Below are 16,848 nucleotides of genomic sequence, written 5' to 3'. Positions count from 1 at the left end.
ACATCCTTTCCACAATTGCACACATTGAATTATTAACTAATGCGGGGTGCCCTTGAGTTATGATGCCCCTATTATAAGATTTTTTTTGCCTCACAGTATGGAGCACAATGATTTTTCATTTTAGCCATAAAAAAACCAAATTTTATTAGCTTTTGTCTGCCATACCATATCAACAACAAAAATAATTTTTGATATTAAAATATGGCGGTCGGTGTACTGATTACAATAAAAGAACAAAAATTCTGATATATGCTATTTGCTGAAATCCCGATTACAACCCCAGAAAGAGATCAGCATCAGCAGTTCAGCATCATTTGTTATTATTATAGCAAAGACTAAACCGAAAACAAAAAAGAGATAAAATTTTAGCCTATCACAAATTTGAAGTTTAGTAAAATAAATGCTATAGCTTAGCTTTAAAAAGTATGTGTTTAGTAAGCTAAGTTCATCTAAGTTAAATTCAGCTTCTATGTGATACGTCTATCCCGCGAATAAGAGCTAACCACGGTACATTCTGCACACAGTACATAGTGATGTTAAATTTCGTTTTGCAGATCATAATCACTAAATACACTAAAATACTGTAAATAACTATAGTGACTTAGGTTAACATATATTATTTTGTCTCTGATTTATAATATGTACATTACGTATATAAAATTTTGATAATTTTATTAGGGGATGTTTACATTGGATAATTACTATGGGTTTCTATGCCACTCTATGCAACATTTCGTCTTACGATGCCAACAATAAACCAATTAAAATCATATAATTGTATACCAAATGATTTTTCATGATAATTGTAGTAAAACAGACTATATTTAGCCATTTCTTGCTAACTATTTCATATTTACATTCAAACACCTTTACAGTTGTTTTATTTTTTCTCTCAATTTATTTCAACTACAAAAAACACTTCTCTCGTGTTATGAAATTGGAAAGCTAGAACGGTAACAGCTGTTGTTATATGTTAACTAAAAATAAATTTTTTTTGAAAAAACAATTTATTACTCAGCAATGTTGAGCATTCATCTAGTCTGTTTATAATTCTCAATGTTTGTCTGTAATATGTTTGTCCGGGTGTTCAGTTATAGCATGAAGTTTTAGGAATGAAAAAATGTAGAAGGTTGTATGTAGAAGGTTGCAATTCTTTTTATGTAGAAGGTTCTACATAAAAAATTGCATGACAGAAAGTTGAGTAAAGTTGAGAGTACTTATATTTACTGTAGGTTGAAAGCTGGTGTAGAAAAGCCATCGGAAGAAGATTTGCTGGAGTACGGGGAAGCTCATGAGGTTTTTAGAAACGCAGTCAATGGTTTCTCGTTTTTATAGCTCACATTATTTTAGAGAAAAAACCAAATACATAGTGCTAATTTTTAAAGCCTATCTTAAACAACCGCTGGTAGAATATAAAAATGAGTACTCGACAGCCAATTTGGAGTTTTTCAAACATATTTAAGCTGAACCGAGCAAAGTTACTCAAGTCTAAACCAAGGTCATTAAGTTGAGGTCATTGTAGCTGTTTCCTGTTCTTACATTTTCTTTCGTGTTCAAAATTGCCATCAAATCGATAGCTCATATTTGTTGATAATGATATTGAAAAATATTCCCAAAAAAAACATTGGTTTTCACAGCATTTTAAGTTACAAAGTTGAATATTTTAGGACTTGTAGACATACAAAACTATTACAGCTTTGTATGTCTGCAAGTCAACAAATCTATCAGTCAATAATAACATGTAGTCTAACCAAATGAGAGACCTGGTTTCAATTTTGATTTAATTTTATCTTGCCATTATAGTACCAGCAAATCATGTCCGAATAAAAGCAAGCTAGACTGTGGAAAAAAATAAAATGAAATAATATAATATAATGATTAGGTAAATTAAATGGGACATAACAGAAGCCCTTATGTTGCAAGTTTTTTTTTGTTACTTTGGCTGCTTCACATAATTGAAGCTTGTGACTGCAAAACTTCACATTTGGTGCCATGTAGCTGCAGTGTAAAATCACTGTCTTGACCAGAAATCATGCACCAACGTATTACCACCTCCAAAGGCAAATGTTTCGCACCAATTCACTCATCAATGTGTTCTCAACATAATTGCAATAACACAAACATGTTGATGCTTGATCAGATTGCTTCTCTAAACTCATTGACTGATTTTGTAGTCAACATATGTATCTTTTGGCATTTTTGACAGATAACAGAAAAATTTACCATATTTCTTTTTGTGAGAACTAAAAATGAAAAAATTTTAATGAGGCGAAAAACGTGACCTATAAGTTTCGAAATGTAGGAAAACAGAACAAATCAGGAAAAGTTCACTAATACCATTACAGTAGAATCTCTCATTCTCTAAAAATAGGAAAAGCACCTGCTGCAAGTGCTAGAAGCACCTGTTAGCATCAAGTTTCTTTGCCAAACAATATCTATAAGTACACTTAGAAAAGCACCTGCAGCAGGTAGAGCTGGTCACTTGAGTTAACACACTTGCTTGAGGAAGGCTCAACTCACAAATTAATTAAATTTAATCAATTCTCTGGTATCTTTTATTTACAGACTTGTAGACTTGAATTGACTTGGCACATCCTACCAGCAAAACTGGATTGAATCAGCTGTTTACTGTCATCATAGAAAAATTGACTTGATTCTTTTTTTTTCAAAAAGCATAGTGACTCTAAAAAAACAAAGCAATTTTAAAGCCTTAAAATTGCTTTAGCGGAAGGTTCGTTGGCATCAGATCTCTTTACTACACTAAATGAGTGCACATTTTGTCCCGTGTGTCATTGAAAATTAAATATTGAACATACATCGCAGCTGGGATTAATAGGAACATTGTTTCATTTGAAAAATAATAATTTAGACTTTGCTGGATTGAATTCCATTAACTATTACAGTTGGATGAGATGCAGAGACCCTGCAGATTGATATACATGGAAAAACTCCCATATACAGACAATTCTCGTAAGGTATGTCTATGTATGTGACCTACTAATTAAGGCAAGTCTATGACTGTGATCTACTAATGAATGCAAATCTAGGCCTGTGATCTACTAGTAATGGTAAGCTAATGGATGTGATCCACTAATGGAGCTAAATTAAAGTCCGTGAACTGCTAATAAAGGTAGGTCTGTCTATGATCTATTAGTAAAAGTAGGTCAATGTCTGTGATCTAATAGTAAAAGTAAGTTTATACCTATGATTTTCCAATAAAAGTAGGTCTGTCTGTGACCTATTATAAAAGATAACTTTGTCTGTTATTTATTAATACAACCAGTTATAAAGAGAGGAAAATATTATTTTAAATAGAAATTATTTATTCAAAACCAAGTTGTCTTCTCTCTATATGGTGTTTTAGAGCCTAGGGTGTTATTGACAAAACCATTCTGATTCTAAATGATTATAAAGAAAGAGCTAAACTTGATCAAACTAATCATCACGATTTCCTTTCCATGATTATGCTCTCCATAAAGTTATTCTACATAGAGTCACTGTTCATTGAGTTATTATCCATAGAGTTACTACCCCCAAAAATTTACTCAGCATAAAGTTACTCTCCATAGAGTTACTCTCTACTGTGTTAGTCTCCATAAAGTTATTATCCATAAAGTTATTTTACATAAATTTTACTCCCCATAAAGTTGTACTACATAGAGTTACTTTTCATAAAACTACTTTCCATAAAGTTACTCTCCATAGAGTTACTTTAGCTCACAGAGCATTTTAGTTAAAACTTCATTTTAGCATTATTTGTGAAAATGATCTACTCTCATTTGTTCACATAGGTAAGCAAGATGAGGCTAAGAGAGATGGTCCATGAGATGATCACAAAGGACTCGGAAACTGGACTCTGTGATTGGTACAAAAAGTTCCTGGTTGAAATCGGAGAGTAATAGTTCTTTATTTCAACAGAAAATGTCGATTTGAACCATGCTTGCCTTATTATTTTATACTATGAATAATGGACATAAACATTGGCAGCTGATGGTTATAAGACCTGCATAAAATGTTCTAAAATTTATAGAATTTCTGAATACTTTTCAACAATTTAGTTTTTAAATATTTTTATCATCAGAAAACTGTTCTATATGATGATTGCTATACACATAAAATACATGAAACTATTAGTTATTACTTACTATTATTCTAAATGCAATCATTAAACTACCATAATTGACTTGTTACCATAAATATCATAGGCTTATTATATTAGACTTGTTGCCATAGACCTGTTACCATTGACTTGTTGCCATAGACCTGTTGCAATAAATTTGTTATCATAAACCTGTTACCATTGACCCATTACCATAGGCCAGTTACCGTAAACCTGTTACCATGGACTCGTTACCATAGACCCGTTACCAGAGACCTGTTACCATTGACCTGTTACCATAGACCCATTACCATAGACCCATTACCGTAAACCTGTTACCATAGACTCATTACCATAGACCCGTTACCATAGATCCATTACCATAGACCCGTTACCAGAGACCCGTTACCATAGACCCGTTACCATAGACCCGTCACCATAAACCCCTTACCATAGACCCCTTTCCATAGACCTGTTACGATAGACCCGTTACCATAGATCCACTACCATAAACCTGTTACCATAGACTAGGTATACAAATTACTTTGAGTATCTCCCTAGCTAAAAATAATATCTGAATGAATGTGCGACTAACATTGGAACAGGAATCATACGGGGATCGAACTCACAATTTTGACATAGTATACCAGCCGTTAGCCTGTCTTGACAAGCTGTTGTTTTTGCGTAGTTGTCTCCCCGTCGAGCGGCGAGCAACAACAGCTTGTCACAAGACGTACTGCACTTGATGCATCAGCTGCACTTATAAGGAGTTATTCTCTTCCGTCTATGCGGCTTGGTTGCGATGTTATGTCGGTCGCTCCATTGGTAATCATAACGAATTTTGCGCAAAAATTTATGCAGAAAAATAAGATTATAACGTTTAACCAGCGACCAGTCTCTGCGGTAAACTTTAGTAGAACTTGAGAACTTAGGCAACAACAGCGACTAAACATGTCGTTATTTGTGCGCTCAGTCAGTTTTATTTCTATTTTTGTATCAGTCAGTTTTATTTGTTCTAATGGAATTAATTTTAAGTTTATTTTATTCCTAAGTTCTACTAAAGTTTATCACAAAAACTGGTCTTTGGTTAAACGTTGTAATCTTGTTTTTTTTTCTACATAAATTTTTGCGTGAAATCCATTATGATTACCAATGGAGCAACCGACATAACATTGCGGCCAAGCCGCGTAGACGGAAGAGAACAACTCCCTATAAGTGCAGCTGATGCATCAGGTGCAGTACGTCTTGTGACAAGCTGTTGTTGCTCGTCGCTCGACGGGGGGACAACTACGCAAAAACAACAGCTTGTCAAGACAGGCTAACCAGCCGTTTGACTCTTGAAGTTGCAACTGATATAAAATTGCTGAATAATATATTACATATATATATCAAAATTTTACCTGACTAACTTAAGCAGCATTTAAAAAGTTAAAGGCGTCTAAATAAGACGAGATTTTATCCTACAAAATCCACTTAGTTATTGTGTGTGTGCGTGCGCGTGTGTGTGCAAGTCTCCATAAATGATGTGCGTTTCCATATTTTTGCCAGATTTTATCCAGACTTCACATGCATAGGCTGCATGCACACTGCCAGGTTACTAGAATAATTTTGTTCTAAAACTCCATATGATTTCTGAACCAGCCTCCCAAACATCCACCTTCAGCCTATCTGGTTAAAAATGATAGAAATCTAAGGGCATCCATCTTTAGATTTATCGGTATATAGGATTTAAGGATGATTTTTAGATTAGATGAAGTTAGGTATGGAAGAGAAATAATGTCAAGGATCCTCACAGACCTCTCACTTCTTCATGCGGAACCGGCCATTTGTTTGAGTAATAAATTAATATACTTTAGCAAATATATTAGCTCAATGTAAAGCATACACTAAATATGCAACTGTCTGTTTTCAGGATTTCTTGTGCTTTCTAGCCCTTTGGTTTTGGCTGCTCCAAAGAACGGGAGCTATTCCTTTAAGAACAGTTACTGTTCTGGCTGTTTTCTTTTATAGTCTTGGCTTTGCCCAATTTTTTTCGAAAGATGTCATGACTTTTTAGCGCTCGACAGGTCAATCTTCCAGCCGAGTTTTTTCTTCTCTCATCTTGGTGAGACTGACCCGTCTCTCTTTTTTCTCTTCCCCTCTGTGTTCTTGACAGCTGACAAGGACTGAAGCTGGCCATGCCATCACAAGTCTGGCCAAAGTATTGGACAGCTGGCGTCTTTCAGACTCTCTCCATTAAATGACGTGTGGGCTCTAATATGTAGCCTTAAGAGTGCAACCAGATGGGTCCAGAGGCAGTGCTGCCAGGCTCCATGTTCCAGTTGTAGCATCTCTTGACGCTCAGCTTCTCTGTCTTTTTAGATGTGACTTCAGCTGTGACCTTGGCCGCATCTGCTCAGAACTTACTGTCGGGCAGCTGCTGGCTGGCTTTTCTCTGCTGTCTGTTTCCAAGGATCTTGCTGGCAGGGCGGCACCCCAAGATCTTGACAAGGGAGTCGATGGGCAGAGTAGGTCGGCTCTGCATTTTGTTTGATGAAGCGTTGCTCTGAACTTGGTCCTTCCTCCCTTCAGACAAATCGGAAACCTTTGTGTCTAAAATTGAAAAGCATTAGATTACATGATGAAGTAGATCACATGTCAACAAGAAATAATAGGACCTTTATATCAATCAGCCTTTTGACATGCTTGGTGATCCTATAGTGTGAATTTTAATGAGAAAGCATATCTAACCAATTGAAAACGCGAATATTTTAGTGGTCGTTGCCACCAACCACCAAAAGCCGGTGGAGCCGAGCCATCTCACACCTCAGATGAGCCAAGCTGTCTTTTTGTCAGCTGGGTTGAGCTGAGGCCAACTGGGTCAGCGAGCGCCTTCACAATATATAGGCAAATCGTTAAACATAGATGATATACAGTAGGTCCTCAAATAGTCTGTTATTTGAAGAATGCATATCATGGTTATCTCTTAGAGAAACGTGGTTATTTGCTGGGTTAAATAACTTGGCAATACATATAGATACAGTAAATATATAGATAAATATATAGACAAATTAGATAGATATATAGATAGGTACAAAGATAGATATATAGGCATGTAGAAAAATACAAATATAGATATATAGATACAGTAGATAGATACATAGATACAAAGATACATATATAGATACAGATACAATAGATAGATACTTACATACAAATATAGATATATAGATACAGTAGATAGATAAATAGATACAAAGATAGATATATAGATACAGTAGATAGATACATATATACAAAGATAGATGTATAGATACAGTAGATAGATACATAGATACAAAGATAGATGTATAGATACAGTAGATAGATACATAGCTACAAATATAAATATATAGATACAGTAGATAGATAAATAGATACACAGATAGTTATATAGATACAGTAGATAGATACATATATACAAAGATACATGTATAGGTACAGTAGATAGGTATATAGATACAAAGATAGATGTATAGATACAGTAGATAGATACATAGATACAACAATGATAGATATATAGATACAGTAGATAGATACATAGATACAACAATGATAGATATATAAATACAGTAGATAGATACATAGATACAAAGAGCGATATATAGATACAGGAGATAGATACATAGATACAAAGATAGATACATAGATGCAGTAGATAGATACATAGATACAACAATGATAGATATATAAATACAGTAGATAGATACATAGATACAAAGAGCGATATATAGATACAGTAGATAGATACATAGATACAAAGATAGATACATAGATGCAGTAGATAGATACATAGATACAAAGATAGATATATAGATACAGTAGATAGATACATAGATACAAAGATAAATATATAGATAAAGTAGATAGATACATAAATATAACAATGATAGATATATAGATACATTAGATAGATACATAGATACAAAGAAAGATATATAGATACAGTAGATAGATACATAGATACAACAATGATAGATATATAAATACAGTAGATAGATACATAGATACAAAGAGCGATATATAGATACAGGAGATAGATACATAGATACAAAGATAGATACATAGATGCAGTAGATAGATACATAGATACAACAATGATAGATATATAAATACAGTAGATAGATACATAGATACAAAGATAGATACATAGATGCAGTAGATAGATACATAGATACAAAGATAGATATATAGATACAGTAGATAGATACAAAGATAAATATATAGATAAAGTAGATAGATACATAAATATAACAATGATAGATATATAGATACATTAGATAGATACATAGATACAAAGAAAGACATATAGATACAGTAGATAGATACATAGATACAAAACTAGATATATAGATACAAAGATATGCATATACATGTAGATACATATAAAGATACAAAGATAGATATATAGATACATACTGTACATAGATACATAAATAGATGAGTAGATATGTATAAGTACATGTAAGTTAGATAATAAGGCAAAGAATAAAGAATAGTAAAGTAAAACTATTAGTATTAAAAAAGCTCTTATTGCGTTACGGTGTTCTGTAATGCTGATTGGCAAAGTGCTGGTTTTTTATTAGTTGTAGTAGATTCTTTTGAGAAGTAAGAAGGTAATAGATGGTCAGGCAAATTAAAAATGCGATTTGAGTATTATAGACAGTAAAATATCTAATATCTCAGTTAGTTCACCAGCATTAAGGGTATTTAGACACCGATCATCATTGTCAATATCAGGTAAGATAATCCTAAAACAATATTTGACACTCTTATCAGTTTTTGATACAGAAGGTATACCAGCTTAGAGCAGCATATGACAGAATGGACAATATGCAATTCTGGTAAAAGAGTGATAGACATTTTGGTTTTACACCCAGGTGCAGCTTGTCTGCCTTTGACCAGTGCACCAAGGTGCACTTGTTAAAGATATACAACAAGTTAAAAGCCACTCGTACAAGTAGCACTTGGGTGGCCTTTAACTCGGGTTCAAGGTACTTGGGTGGCCTTTGACAATTGCACCAAGGTGCACTTGTTAAAGGCAGATACCGTTCAGGCTAATTTGTTCTATAGGTTGTGTTCTTCTAAAATGTGTATCTTCTCCCCCTAGTAGCAAACTTTCTTCAAGTTGAGTTTCTTGTGGGAGTTCGTTCAGGCCTTAATAGCCTGAGAACCTTGATAGCCTGAAAGATCGCTGAAAGGTTGGTTAAAAAAAACATATAGTAGTTCCAGATGTTACCATCATCTTCAATACAGGCATACTTTGGCACATCCAACAGCATTCCAAGTTCAAAGTAAACAGGAAACTCAGGCTGTTACACACCATATTGCATTTTTCTTTCTGCAATGATCGTCTACTATGCGCACTGTGAATCGATAGCATTGAAGAAGAAAGGTGGATACATGAGGAAAGTTTGCAGCTGTCAAATTTTCCTGATATTTTGCCAAGCATCGACGACAGCCTGTACAACGGGCACTATTCTGGCGATAGTAAACATATAATCATCATTTCTTTAATCTGAGCAATAATTACTATCTTAACTGTGCAAATTCATGATCATTCACATGGCTGATGTTATTGTTCTGCCAATCACTACGAGTGACTAGCACAAAAAAGGGGCGTGGCCTAGACGCTCCTTGTTGGCACCGGAAACGCTCGTGTTGTTGAATGAACAGTTATCACTCTAGAGGGGAGATAGCTCTATGGCTTGAACTACTTCACCAGAACAGTTCACCATATTCACCTTTCTGTAAGGTATAACTTACACGAAGGCAGTATGGAAAGATGAACTAAAGTTTGAGAGAGACTGACAGTGAGAAGATTAAGAGAGGTTGGTGTGTTGTATCAAGTTGATGAGTGTATCAAAACTGAATCAAGTGGCTGAATTATATATACATATATATAAGAAATATAAGAGATATATATATATACATATAATATATATATATGTATATATATATATATATATATATATATATATATATATATATATATATATACATGTATATATATATATATACATATATACATGTATATATATATAATATATATATATATATTATATATATATATAATATATATATATATATATATATATATATATATATATATATATATATATATATATATACATATATATATATATATACTAGCTGAATGTCCGGCATTGCCGGTAATAAAAGTCTTTGCGAAGAAAATTAGAATATGAGAGAAAATAAAAACAACTGTTAAGGTTTTCTAACTTTATCAAACAACTGTAACTTTCAAACTTCATACAGTGAGGAAAACATTTTGTGCAGGTCAAATAAATTTTAAAAAAGTAAACAACTATAAAAGGGTTTAAATGTAAATTTGAAATAATTAGCAAGTAATAGATAAATTAAATCTGTTTTGCCAAGAATACAATAAAAAATTATTTGGTAATGATAAAATGAATACGAACTGAGAAAACAAAATAAAAATTCTGAATATGTTGAATTAATAATAATTCGTGCGTAGAAGTATGTGTATAAAAAAGGCTACTATCACAGCAGAAGCTATCCATCAAAATCGAATACGGTGATACTGGTACCTCTCGATGCTTGTAGAAATGTAAAAATGAAATATTGTACTGGCTTTGTCTGACTGAACGGAGAGAGAACACAGAGACTATTCCAACTCAAGATAATACAATTGTCTGCGTGAAAAGAATCGAACTGCAACTGACCCTTTGGAAAAACCAGAAACAGAAGTTCACAAAAAACTTAGCGAAAAACACAAAAAAGCATAGCGTTTCATAGAGTTAAAAAATTTCTGGTTAATTATTATGTCATCTTGAGTGTGAACGCAGAAAAAGGGTAATATGTCCTATAGTATACGTTATATAGTAAGAGCTATGAATTGTAAGAGCTTTCGTAGACTCGTGGTTAAAGAATTGGATAGTAAACCTGCGATCGCATTTTTTGTAAGTTCAAGTCAATGAGAATGCAAAATTTTAATTCCAAAATTTTAATAGCGTTAGCCGGACATACCAAAGGACAGACAGATGACAAACTTTGAGATTTATATATATAATAACTGTGCTACCCGACGTTGCCCATGTAATAGAAAAGTCTTTAGATAGAAAATTGATTTGTATTTAACATATAACAACATTTGCCATTCTAACTTTCAAACTACATATCATGAGAAAAGTGTTTTGCCTTACAAACAATGAGAAGTAGTGAGAGTTGCTCGCTATTAGCCAGTTTAATAATGTGAGCGAACAGCTCCTCGTGATGTTATGCTATGACCCGCGTTATATGCAAAGCCGTTAGGTATTTGCTCTCATATAACGATTTAAACTGGCAAGCTAGAAATTTAATCTCTGTAGTCTAGTGGGTAGGGTGGTGGACTGGTGAACGGCAGGGTCCGAGACCCGGTATGGAATCCTTATTCCAAGATTGTAAGATATTTTAGCCGGACAAGCAACCTACAAATACACATATGATGACCAACTTTGAGAAATATATATATAGATATATAATATAATAAGAATATATATGTATATTAAGACTTTAATATACATATATTAAAGTCTTTAATATACATATATAGAATAGTCTCAGTTTAACTCAACGGGACATACTGCTAAATATAGACGGGAAATAAGCAGACTAAAATAGCTGCTTGAAATTACAGTAGCAACTGGTATATAAATTATATATAAAAAATTCAATGTTGGTCATCTGTTCAGTTACATGTACAGTAATGAAATTGTAGGAATTGATCACAAGTTTGCACACGTAACCACAAGGCTGTCATTCTTATTGTTTTCAGCTATTCGATCTTCAATATCTTTGTTGTTAAATGGCGATGTACGTTTTATTATTATTTAATATTACCTCTTACATTTGTTTCGCCTTTTAAAATATTTTAAAAGCCATTTCAAATTTCATTACCTATTTTTGTAATTTTTAATTTTCAAATGCGACCTTTCAATTTCAAATGTCTTGTTAGCGACTCCAATTTCCAGTCCTTCTCCATCACAATCGCTAAGAACTATTAAATTAAAAACTTTTACATGTCAATGTTTGTATTATTTCAAGTAGGAATAGCATCTACCTTATTTTTCCATTTGGTCAGACAACATCCGACAAAACCGTCCGATATCTCATTTTTACATTTGTACTAGTATCAAGAGATACCAGTATCATCGTATTTAAAGGTTGGATGGATAGCTTCTGCTGGAACAGTAATTTTTTTCATACACTCACACTTTTACATACATTACATTAGTTCAACATATTCATGACCTTTAGTTTGTTTTCTCTGTTCATAATAATTGTATCAGTATCAAATCATTTTTCATCATAAACATTGCATCAAAACAGACGCCCGCTTGCCATCCTGCCCACATGCCGGTCATTGTCCGACTTTGACTTAGCCTGCCTGCCTGCCGACTATCTAGCCATTGGTTGCTATTTTTTACATTTGGCCACCTTTACAGTTGTTTCACTTTTCTTCTACTTTATTTGAACTATGGATTGACTACGTCATCAAAATGAATGAATTCCAACCTACGGCGTTTTCATAATGGCTGCGATTAACTGTTCGCTTTTTAGCTTTTTGGAGCTTGTAATCCTATTTCTATATATTTTGAACCTACAAGACAGCAGAGTAAGACATGGTGACCCTTTTGATACCAAAAATCTGTAATGTGAATTTTGTTGCAAGTCAACCTTTAACTTTTTTGCCTAGATTAACCTTGGCAATAAGCCAAGTACCTGTTCATTACTAAGTTTTTTTTTCAATGACAGAGTAGTGACACCTGGGCACAGTGCCAAAGCTGTAAGCTGTACTGACAAGCACACTAGTTTCTATAGGACGCTAGAGTAGTGTATATATGTCAAATACTCATGGTGTATTTGATACTATGTAAATGAGGAGTGCAACTCCTACGGAGAAAGTGCTCTTAGATAAAACAACAGGTTAAATGGACAGGAAGTGTTGACGGTCATGATGGTATTGATGGATAATTTAAAGCCGAGGCCCTTTGTAGTTATGAAGACACAGTTTTACAATAAAATTTTCAAAATGATGATTAGCTTATATAATCAAAACTTTTGAACTTTATCCGGTGCTTTATTAATTGCTTGTTTTGATGTTAACTAATACATATAAGAAACACTTAAAGCTGGCTCACACTATATTGCCGTATCTCGACGCTGACGCCAATGATATGATAATAACAATGTTCGCACTACTACAAACCGATCTGCGTTTACATCAGCAAATACATGTACTTTGTGCGGTAATGTTCTGAGTTTTTGTTTTAGTTTTTTGTAAAAACCTCTTTGTTTATGCTTGCTTGAATCAAATACTGGTCTCGCAGCAAATATCGTAAAGGAACAAATCATGCTATCAGCAACCACAGTAAATAGTTTATTACTCTAATATATGCTTATTATTTAAAGCAATTCAATACCTACTTGACTTGCAAAGGCACCGAATAGATAGTGTTAAGTAAGTGAGTTAATGGAATCAGTTACTCATAGATAAAATAGATAGTCATACTGGGGCTGTATTACATTGGTGTGATGGCAAGCTAATTGACTGCCATCAACTGAAAGTATTGACATTGTATGGTGATAGAGTGATTCATTGACACCACAGTCCACAAACAGCCCTTGCATGTAATATTAGATTTCAATACATATCAATCAAATACATTGAAGCAAAGATGTCCACTACTTAGTGGACATCTTTGCTTGATGTAAGCAAGCAAAAAGTTTGAAAGTTAGAGTGGCAAATGTTGTTATGTTAAATAAAAATAAATTATACTTAATTATACTAAATTATAATTATTTAAAAAATAAAATAGACTTTTTTATTACTTTATTTATTAAATAATTTTTCATTGTGATCATAGCTAAACAGATTATATTTAGCCATTACTTGCTAATTATTTCACATTTACATTTAAACACATTTGAAGTTTCATTTTTCTTCCTAATTTATTTCAACAAAAAACTTCTTTCATGATATGAAATTTAAAAGTTGTAGTTGTTTAAAAAAGCGTGAAACATTTACAGTTGTTTTTATTTTCTCTCTTCACTTCATTTATTTCAATTACACAACACACTTTGCATAATATGTAGTTTGAAAGTTAAAGTGGCAAATGCTGTTATATGTTAAATAAAAATAAATTATACTTAATTATACTAAATTATAATTATATAAAAATAAAATAGACTTTTTTATTACCTTATGTATTAAATAATTTGTCATTGTAATCATAGCTAACCAGATTATATTTAGCCATTACTTGCTAATTATTTTAGATTTAAACACATTTACAGTTTTATTTTTTTTCCTAATTTATTTTAACAAAACACTTCTTTCATGATGTGAAATTTAAAAGTTATATTTGCTTGAAAAACCTTGAAAACCCTTACAGTTGTTTTCTTTTTTGTCTTGATTCATTTGAACTGCTTAAAAATATTTTTTTCATGATATGAAGTTTAGAAGTTAGAATTGTAAATGTTATATAAAAACAAATTTTCTGTCAAAAGACTTTTTTATTACTCGAGCAACTCGGGTAGTACAGCTCATAGTTGATGGCAGTCGATTAGCTTCCCATCACACTAATGTAATACAACCCCAGTATGACTATCTATTTTATCTATGAGTAACTGATTGCATTAACTCACTTACTTAACACTATCTATTCAGTGCCTTTGCAAGTCATATAGGTATCAGGGATTACGTGTATGTCACAATTTCCATTTTCATAATTCATTTCCATATTACAGTATTTCCATTTCCATAACATTTCATAATTCATTTTCATATTACTTCCATTTCCATAATTTATTTCCGTATTAATTCCATTTCCATAATATTTCCATAATTCATTTTTATATTATTTCCATTTCCATAACATTTCCATAATTCATTTCCATATTACTTCCATTTCCATAAAATTTTCATAATTTATTTCCGTATTAATTCTATTTCCATAATATTTCCATAATTCATTTCCATATTATTTCCATTTCCATAACATTTCCATAATTCATTTCCATATTATTTTCATTTCCATAACATTTCCCTACTTCATTTCCATATTATTTCCATTCCCATACCATTTCCATTATTCTAAAATAAAATTTCCATATCCATTTCCCTAAAATTATGGAAATATTTATGTTTATGGAAATGGAAAAGTAAACATTTCCATAATATGTTTAGCGATCCCTGGTAAGTATTGAATTGTTTTAAATAATAAGCATATATTAGAGTAATAAACTATGATCATCATTTCTTTAATATGGGCATTAATTACTATCTTAACTGGAAATTCATGATCATTCTCATGGCTGATGTTATTGATCTAGTCAATCACTACGACTGACTAGCACAAAAAAGGGGCGTGGCCTAAACGCTCCTTGCTGGCACCGGAAACCCTCGTGTAGTTATCACTCTAGGGGGAGATAACTCTATAGTTCAAGCTTTCTTACAGGGTGAATGATATTCTAACTATGTGTATACCATACGCCTCCTTAAAGATGTGGTTGCGTCAAAAAATTCGATTTAATGAAATTAAAACCCATATAAGGCTAAAACATCAGCTACAATTTGCTGCCATTTTTGTCTTTGTAGACCAACCCTGTTCAGAGATACATGCGTTTGAATGAGGCCCTCTTTTGAAAAGCTCACGTTTCAGCGAGTGCTTCTTTCGTGACATCACAAGCAATACATCTGAGAAGAAACCACAAGCAATAAATATGAGGTCGTTTCCTTAGCCAATCATCAGCGCGAAATTTATAAATAGGCCGTAGTAAATGTTATCACTCGTAAAACGCTTTGTCTGTGATCTCAAATTTAGGGATTTTACTCTATTATTAAATTGAATGGGCATCGATATTTACTAAAGTAATTACCATCATCACTTTAATGAATTACTCGATCGACACGCCTTATTGGCGAACAAAATAATTTTAAAATTGCTGTGAAGTTACTGCGAAGGTGACTCCGAGTTTTCTTGGCATCAGGTAGTTAAAGTTCTACGGAGGAAGATCGGAGAATGGAAGGAAATTTATCTTTTACTCTGAGTCTCCTATAGAGTTTCTTGTTGAGCTTACATTCAGATTATATTTCCCTGTTTGAGGCTAAAATGTAGTTTCCCGCGCGTGCAAGATACGTATGTACAGTGAGTTCTTGACGGCTTCTTTTTAATCTTTAGCATCTAGCAATACAATGGCTTAGATTGATGAATATACTAAAGGTAATATTTTAGTACTCATTAATACATGTACTAATTAATAAAATTATAACTTTTTGCTATCGCTAATCATCGTTTTATAATTTTTATCGGTTCACCTAGCTACATTTGCTTCAAATTTTCTGTGGCAGTTTTATCTAGTAAATTAAATTTATGATTTGACTTTAGATGTTCACTTTTCACTTGTAGAAAGTGAAGAAAATCGATTGATCAATGCAAATCTTCAACTTCCAGAACCAAAGCTTCGAATCGTTGGCTTGGCGTACTTGTGCCTTTGTTAAACGTTTAGTCGTTTTCAAAATTACACTCGCAATCTATCAAACTCTCAATTTGAAAGCTTTCAGTAGATACGCTTTAGAATAAAATATCTACGAATGACATATATTTATTGCACTTGTTTTACTGATTACAGAATGTTTATGTCGTCCCACCAGCTGAAGTAGCTTTGTCAGTGTGGAAACTGCCATAAAGGGGAAAGGGAGACTT

At 32.8% G+C, this 16,848-nt stretch overlaps 1 protein-coding gene across 1 annotated transcript in view; it reads left to right on the top strand.

The window, feature by feature from the left end:
* Positions 1-4,257, top strand: part of LOC137408750 (putative acyl-CoA synthetase YngI) — a 30,465-nt gene extending 26,208 nt beyond the window's left edge. The window contains exons 12-14 of the mRNA XM_068095334.1: positions 1,233-1,296; positions 2,904-2,975; positions 3,792-4,257. Of these exons, the coding sequence (XP_067951435.1) occupies positions 1,233-1,296; positions 2,904-2,975; positions 3,792-3,899 (244 nt within the window). The 3' untranslated portion in view covers positions 3,900-4,257. The remainder of the gene's footprint in view (positions 1-1,232; positions 1,297-2,903; positions 2,976-3,791) is intronic.
* Positions 4,258-16,848: the final 12,591 nt, after the last annotated feature.

The sequence above is a fragment of the Watersipora subatra genome, chromosome 11 (genome assembly GCF_963576615.1).
Source record: "Watersipora subatra chromosome 11, tzWatSuba1.1, whole genome shotgun sequence".
Taxonomy (NCBI): domain Eukaryota; kingdom Metazoa; phylum Bryozoa; class Gymnolaemata; order Cheilostomatida; family Watersiporidae; genus Watersipora; species Watersipora subatra.
Note: the sequence above shows the minus strand (reverse complement) of the source record. Positions and strands in the feature narration are given on the sequence as shown.